The 7992-nt window shown below is 47.1% G+C and overlaps 1 protein-coding gene across 1 annotated transcript in view; it reads left to right on the plus strand.

Moving 5' to 3' along the window:
* The window catches only part of PLEKHG1 (pleckstrin homology and RhoGEF domain containing G1), a 111664-nt gene that overhangs the window by 79440 nt on the left and 24232 nt on the right, over window positions 1-7992 (plus strand). The window contains exons 7-9 of the mRNA XM_007943208.2: window positions 815-997; window positions 1079-1174; window positions 1334-1420. Coding sequence (XP_007941399.2) covers window positions 815-997; window positions 1079-1174; window positions 1334-1420 — 366 coding nt within the window. The remainder of the gene's footprint in view (window positions 1-814; window positions 998-1078; window positions 1175-1333; window positions 1421-7992) is intronic.

A 7992-nucleotide genomic window follows, 5' to 3' on the forward strand; every position in this document is an offset into this window, starting at 1 on the left:
AATAATAATAATAAATTAAAAAGGAAGATGCCTGTCTGGACGAGTCACAGACCAGCCTCTTTAACTGAGCTTTTGAAAATTGTAGCTGCTCATGGCAGCCATGGCACAGACCCTGTTAAGCACAGAAGTGAGGCATTGGCAGCTGACCAGTGAGCCTCCTGATTCGATTCTGTTCACCTGGGAGTGACACCAGCCATCAGCGGGGCACCTGCTGTGGATCACTAGCAGCCATTCCTTTTTTTTTTTTTTTTTTTTTTAAGAGTTTGTTTTACATTCAACATGATGTGTACATTTAGTTTCACTCCCTATTTACCGTGTCCAACCCTAACCCAGTCTCCTCCTCTCCATACCCTGTAACCCTCCCCCTGTGCCCCTCCTATTTATGCACTCCTGTTTGTCCTGCATTTCCTCAATTTGAATGTTGGTCCTCTGGTGCCGCATGGGCTGTTGCTCTAAAAGATGTATTACCATAGAGTTTGTGGATGTGTCATCCAGGCTTGAGTGGTCTACATGTATGTCTTGTTAACTTGGGCTGAGAGCCAGTCCCTGGGGGTGTGTTTTATTCCAGGCACAGAATGTATTCCAGGGCCATGGTATTGGGGGTCTCACCAGATTTCATCTGGCCAGTAATTCTGGTCATTATTGAGATTTTGGATTTTGTTCCATGTTTTTCCTCCCACTTTATCCAGAATCTCCAGATTTGATCCTTTCCTGAGTGGTTGGCATTGCTTGAGGCTCAGGCATTTGCACCCCTGATGCCTTGGGGCCTTGGTTTCCCACCTCCTTTAATCACATGTGATCTCCATTCTCTCAGGAGATACAGAGTTTGCTCACTAACTGGAAGGGGCCAGACCTGACCAGCTATGGGGAGCTGGTGCTTGAGGGGACCTTCCGGATCCAGAGGGCCAAGAATGAGCGGACGCTCTTCCTGTTTGACAAGCTGCTGCTCATCACAAAGAAGAGGGATGACACGTTCACGTACAAAGCCCACATCCTGGTATGTCCGGGTACTGGTCACGGTGAGGACTGGAGATGCCGGTTTGGTTTGCATCTCACCCTCTCTGCTCTCTCTGTCCAGTGTGGCAACCTCATGCTTGTCGAAGTGATCCCCAAGGAGCCACTCAGCTTCAGTGTCTTCCATTACAAGAACCCCAAGCTGCAGCACACCGTTCAGGTAAACAGCCATGTCCTCGCGTCTTTCCAGAGTCTCAGTCATGTAGACTGATGAGCTGTGTGCACCATGTGGTCCCCAAGCTTGTCAGGGGCACAGGAGTGTCTGTGTCTTGTCTGGGGCGGAGGTGTGCGTTGCCTGACTGTCCGCATCTCGTTCCAGGCTAAATCCCAGCAAGATAAGCGCCTGTGGGTGCTGCACCTGAAGAGACTAATCCTGGAGAACCATGTGGCGAAGATTCCTGCAAAGGTAAAACCACAAGCCAACAAGCAGTACCTGAAGGAATTGAAGTCCTAGGAAGGCAGCCTGGCAGGGAAAGGCATTCATTTTCCAAGAAGTGAAGCTGGAGAGGCAGGCTATGTAAGGAGTGACTAAACCAGTTACCTGTATCGAACAGTCACGGGAACGGGAGACTCTGAGGAGGTTTTTTTAATTATTATTTTATTTATTTATTTATTTATTGTGATTTGGGTGAAGATTTACAGAGCAAATTCGCTTTCCATACAGCAGTTCACATATACTTTGTCGCATGTCATTTGACCACAGTTTACCACAATGCAACAGCTCCCCTCCCACTTCTCTCTGAGGAGGTTTTGAGTTTTTTGTTTTTAATTTTAGTCCATTGAGCTTTAAATTAAAAAATAAAAGATTATAAGAAATTTATGGAGAACTGGTAGAAAGGAAAGAGGGCTGTTAGGGTTAGTCAAAGGTACAGTAAGCAGACGTTGGGAGTAAAAGGCTGCTAGGTTCTGTGTAGGAGTTCTAGTGGCATAGTGGATAAGGCACCTTAAATGCTTACTGAAGGTCAATGGTTCAAACCCACCAGTTGCTCTGCGGCAAAAAGACAGGGCAATCTACTTCCATAAGATTTACCCACTGAAAAACCCACTGCCATCAAGTCAAATCTGACTCATAGCAACCCCTGCTTGGATTTCCAAGGCAGTATCATTACAGAAATAGATTGCCCAGTCTTCTTTCTGAGGAGTGGCTGGTCTCAGAAACCCAGTTGAGGTCGCTATGAGTGAGAAATGACTCAATCGATGGCAGTGAGTTTGGTTTTCTTGGCTTAGGTTCTGTGGGAGCACTGGGGAGACAGGACACAGGCTAAGCCATCATGGGATTTGTAGGGAGGAGGCTAGTGTGTAAGCTATCACTGTTAGATATGATGTAATGATGGATGTAAAAGGCAAGTGTCATAGAAGGATGAAGTGTTTGATGACACTTGAGTGAGGAGGGAAAGGGACAGAATTTAGGAAGGAGAATACCTCTGACCTCTCTGTCCAGAAGGCTGAGGAATGTTGGGTTAAGGGGTGGGGTGAGGATGGAGAAAGCTGGCTGCTGGAGCAGCGTAGACAAAAAAGGAGAGACGCACAAGGGGGGCTACGTTGAGGCCACCCCTGGACTGGGACCCGAGTTCTCAGGAATAGGGGTGGGAAGGAGGCTGGGGAAAAGGAGGGAGTCCTCTGCCTGTGAAGGGCTTCAAGCACAGGCACTGAGTGTGTCAGTCAGCATTCTCCAGAGAGAGCCAGTAGGATCAGTCCATCTGTCTGCTCTCTGCACGCATGCATAATATGTACATAGAGAGATTTGAGACTGACAGAGAGAGAACGACTGTAAGGAATTGACTCCCCCAGTTGTGGGGCTGGGAAAGTTGAAAGCTGTAGGTCAGGCACCAGGTTGGAAACCGCAGGGTTTCTGTGTTGTAGTCTGGAGGCAGGATCTCTCTCTCCTTTGGGAAACCTCAGTTTTTGCTCTTAAAGCCTTCAGCTGATTGGGTGAGGCCACCCACGTTATAGAGAGCAGTCTGCTTTACTTCAAGTCAACTGATTGTAAGTATTAATCACATCCAAATGCCTTCATGGTGGTGTAGTGCCTAAGGCATTTGATTGCTAACCAGAAGGCTAGCGGTTCAAACCACCAGCCACTCCTCAGAAGGAAAATTGGGCAATCTACTTCCGTAGAGATAACGCCTCGGAAACCCAAGGAGGGGTCGCAGTGAGTCGGAATCCACTCGATGGCAGTGAGTTTGGTTTGTCTGATTTTTTTAAATACCTTCATAGCAGCATCTAGGCTGGTGTTGGACCAAGTAAGTGGGCACTGTAGCCCAGCCAATTTGACACACAAAAGTCACCATCACACGGAGGAGTCTGGATTGATTTGGTGCTGGGAAGCTGCTGAGGGTCTGGAGGAGGGGTTGTCATGGTCTCTGTGTTCTGAGGGTGTGGCTTTGGGGACATGGAGACAAATAAGTGGGGGGCGTGGCACAGGAAGCAGGAGAATTAGAGAGCCACCACCATCATCCAGCAGAGAGATGAGTAGCAAGGCTGTCAGGCTACAGACGCAGAGGGGTCAGAGACCAACACAGACACATGGAGGAGGTGGCAGGAACACACACTTGCCCACAAAGAGGATGAGGGAAGAGAAATCGGAGTCAAAGATGAGTTGGGTGTGGGCCATGAGGACAGAGTAAATAGGGAGCTAGGCGGCAAAGAAGAAGGAACCGGTTAGATGGGATGGGAATGGAGGGAGGCGCTGAGGCTCTGGAGTTCATGTGCGGGCGGGGTCAGCGAGGGTGAAAACTCAAGTTTGGAAGCTGAGGATTTGGAGACTATTTCATAATTTTTCAATTACTAGGGGCAGTAATTGAAACCCTATGATTTGACAGGATAGTCCGTGAAGATTTATCATGGATTTATCATGGAAAGAATAACCCTTGTGAATATAATTAATTGGCGTGTGTGGGCCGGTGGGGGATTGGTAACAACCAGCGGTAGAGTGGCGGAGGAGATAGTAGTAATGCCAGGTGAGAAAGGTGTGGTGACAGGGAGGGAGGGGATGGAGTAACAGCTCCAGTGCTGTAGAGTTCAAAGAAGGTCAGTTCTGACCAGTATCACATTTGCAAATATTAGATTTGGCAATTAACAGATAGAAAGAAACAAGGGATTGCAAGGGGTTGAAGAGAAGGGGGTTATAAGAAGGAACAGACAGAGTGTAGACTTTTTTTTTTTCTTTACAAAGTTTGGGGGGGAAAAGAGGTGGTAGTTTGAGGAGTGGCAACATCAAAACAAGACATTGTCAAGCTGAAGAATACTTGTGGACCTAAGGAGAACTGTTGTTGTTGTTGTTATGTGCTGTCCGTGGAGTCGGACCCGACTCATAGCAACCCCTCCTTGGGTTTCCGAAGCAGTATCACTACGGAAGTAGATTGCCCCATCTTCCTTTGAGGAGTGGCTGGTGGGTTTGAACCACCACCCTTCTGGTTAGCAGTCAAGTGCCTTAGGCACTACGCTACCAGAGCTCCCCTAAGGAGAGCAAGAGGTAGTAAAAACAAGGGGAGCAATGTTTGTTGGATTGTGACCTGGGGGCAGGAAGGAGCAAGGTCAGAAGCATGAGCACAGGCTTGGTCCTGGAAGGGGCTGGGCACATCTTCCTGAGCTGGGAGGGAAGAGAGATGTGAGAACATAGAAACAATCTCAGGTGGACCTCAGGAGCTACAAGGCTTGATTTCAGTGAAGCAGGTGATGACGCTGCTGGCAGGTGAGGGAAGCAGGGAAGGGGTTGGAGCCTGAGGGAAAGGGGAATGTTCTAATAACTGCTAAAGAAAACTTTAGGACTTCACTGTGGGTGAGTGAAATCATCCGTGACCGGCATGACAGACCCAGCTGAAGGTGGACACCATGAATCAGGGTGATGGTGTCATTTTAAAATCTGGGTGCAGCAATTTAGAAACTAGCGTTGAGCACTGTGGCACACTTGGGTTACCCAAGGTTGGGGATCAGCAGAGCTGCTCCAGGGGCAAGAAGAAGGTGGGGTGCTCAGGAGTACCTGGCTGCAGTGACAGAGCCCGAGGAGAGAGTGAAACAGGGTGAGATAGGGATGGCTTCGAGCACTGCTGGTCGCAATAATGTCCCAGAGCAAGGTCAGCAGGAGTGAACCTTGGAGAAATGGAGATACGGAACTCTGTCATTAAGAAGAAACTTGGGGAGCTCTGCCTTAGAGAGTGCAATTCTGGGCGATGACAGGATTCTGTGGGTGGCTCTGATTATGTGTTGCTGCTCTGGAGTGGCGGAAAGGTTATTGGAGATAAAGTGGTCCAGGACCTCAGGGCAGGGTGGTGATACATTATCCACATGGATGGTGAAATGGTCCGTGACCAGGTAGGGCGGAGTAAGGTAGAGCAGAAAATGGGCTGATGATCGTTAGAGGAGAACTGAGTGGGAAGCATGAGGACTGAGATTTCCAGCAAAGGAGCGAGGCTGTTTTGCTCTGTTTTGGAAAGCATCTGAAATGTGTTCTCTGGGACTGTCAGCATGACCTTGGGCCCAGGAAATGAATGTGTGCAGAGGTGTGCGTTGATGGAAGCCTGAATCTCAGTTCATCGGGGGGGTTGTGAGATGCAGGGTGCTGTTTTCCTGGGGTTACTCACCTGCTTGCTGGCCTGGTGCCTTGGAATGTCCTGAGCAATGGCAGTGTCTTTGACAGCCCCCACCTATTGTTTACCTTCCTCTTGCTGAGGGCACTCTTCAAGGCAATTGCTGTTGTTGTTGTTGTTGTTATGTGCCGTCCAGTCGACCCCGACTCATAGCGACCCCTCCTTGGGTTCCGAGGCAGTATCACTACGGAAGTAGGATTGCCCAACCTTCAATTGCAGACCATTGCAAAACAACAGCTTGCATACCTTTCCTCTTTCTCCCACAGTAGGTGTGTGCGTTCTAGGCTGTTTTTCTTTATATACTCAAATGGATAATATGACCACAATAAAATTGTTCTTTTTGCCCATAGTGTTGATCCTTCTAAAATCTAAAAATTTCTTTTTCAGCTACAGTTTATTGAGCACACATACAAACTATGCTTAGTACTTCCTATTCTTAATTTACCCTCAGCCAAGCACCTTAGCAGATAGGTTTTATTCTTCCCATTCTGGAGAAATTAAAATGGAAGCTCTGAGATGCTAAGTAAAGTGCCACAATTTGTGAATGACCGAGTCGGGACTCAAACCCAGGACTGTGTAGCACCAGAGTATCTTAACTAGAGCAATGAAAATGCACTTACTTCCTGTACTTTATCCATTATCATGTTATAAGCAGTTTCTGTTTTTTTTAAGTGTGATTATTAACTTGGTTCAAGAGTCTTGGTGGCCCAGTGATTAAGCACTTAGCTGCTAACCGAAAGGTCAGTGGTCTGCAGTTCAAACCCACCAGCTACTCCATGGGAGAAAGGCTTGGCAATCTGCTTCCATAAGAGCCTGAGACACCCTAACGGGCATTTCTGCTCTGAACTGAAGGGAGCCTGCATCAAGTCAGCAGCACCAACAACAGTAACTAAGTTGAACTTGATACATTTTCCTTAAGACTGTTTCTTTATTTTATTTTTTTATATGCACATTTTTTTATTGTGGTTTGGGTGAAAATTTACAGAGCAAATTCACTTTCCATACAGCAGTTCACATACACTTTGTCTCATGACATTGACCACAATTTACCACAGTGCACCAGCTCCCCTCCCACTTCCTCCAGATAGTTACCTCTTCCCTGTGTCCATCCCTCCATGCATTCTTGCCCCCTGAGCTGTCTCCCTGTGCATAAAGAGCCCTTCTTTCTCCCATGATTGTTCTCTCCAAGGAGTGTATCTACTTCAGGGAAATGTTCGACTCATATGCCTGTCTTTTGTTTGGCTGGAAGCCACAGGTGTGGATTCAATTCCAGACCTGAAGGGCAGCTAGGGCCGTAGTCTCAGTGGTTCCACCAGGCTCTATCAGACCAGCAAACCTGGTCCTCCCCTCTTTTTTTTTTTCCTCCAAATGATTTTGAGTTTTGTTCCACATTGTTCTCCCTCTCTATCCAGGATCTCCTACGTAGATCCCCTTCGAAGTGGTTGACAGTGGTAGCCAGGCACCATCTAGTTCTTCTGGTCTCATAGTCATATAAGCTGCAGATCAGATGGTGTGCCAGTCGCTAGGACTAATTGTTTCCATGAATTTTGGTTTTCTTCATTCTTCTTTGCTCTGGACGAGGAAAGACCCCATTGTTGCATCTAGATGGCACCTTGCAAGCTTTTAAGATCCCAGTCGCTACTCGCCATAGTAGGAGGTGGAACAATGTTTGTGTACGATGCTATGCCAATTGAGCTTGATGTCCCCTGCAACTATGGTCCTGAGCCCACAGGTTCAACTACTAGGTCCCTCTTGGTAGCAGGCTGTGACCAAGCAGTGACTACAACCTTGCCCCTTGTCAGCTCTACTATACACTTGGGAATTCAGATCATACACATAAACTTATAGGACCATTGTCTGCCAACCCTATACATGTTCTTGGGTACATGCCCCACTTCATAGACATACCTAATAGTTCAGCCTGTCCACCCATCTATCCGCTGTATATCCCTGTTTGCCTTCACTGACAACACAGTGCTATATGTGCTAAAGGGTTCATCTTTGTGGTCTGTACCTCCCATGTACCTCTCTATATCTTTTTCTTCCTCAATGCCACCATATTGATCACTCACATTTGGTACATTGCCTTTCTCTTCACCCAAATCAACACTTATCTCTAACAGTGTTCCTTCCCCTCCCCCCCTGCCCTTGGTAACCAACAAAGAAAATTTCCTTACATACATAAACCATTCCTTGACTTTCACAATAATAGACTAATACAATATTTGTGCTTTTGTGATTGACTTACTTCATAAGGACTCAGCATAAAGTCCTCCAAGTTCATCCACGTTATGCGGTGTTTTGCAAATTCAGTGTTATTCTTCAGCATTGCATAGTATTCCATTGTGTGTATGTACCATAGTTTGGTTATCTGTTCCTCAGTTGATGG

The sequence above is a fragment of the Orycteropus afer genome, unplaced genomic scaffold, assembly GCF_000298275.1.
Source record: "Orycteropus afer afer isolate SDZICR_OR568_19922 unplaced genomic scaffold, OryAfe1.0 scaffold00101, whole genome shotgun sequence".
Classification (NCBI taxonomy): domain Eukaryota; kingdom Metazoa; phylum Chordata; class Mammalia; order Tubulidentata; family Orycteropodidae; genus Orycteropus; species Orycteropus afer.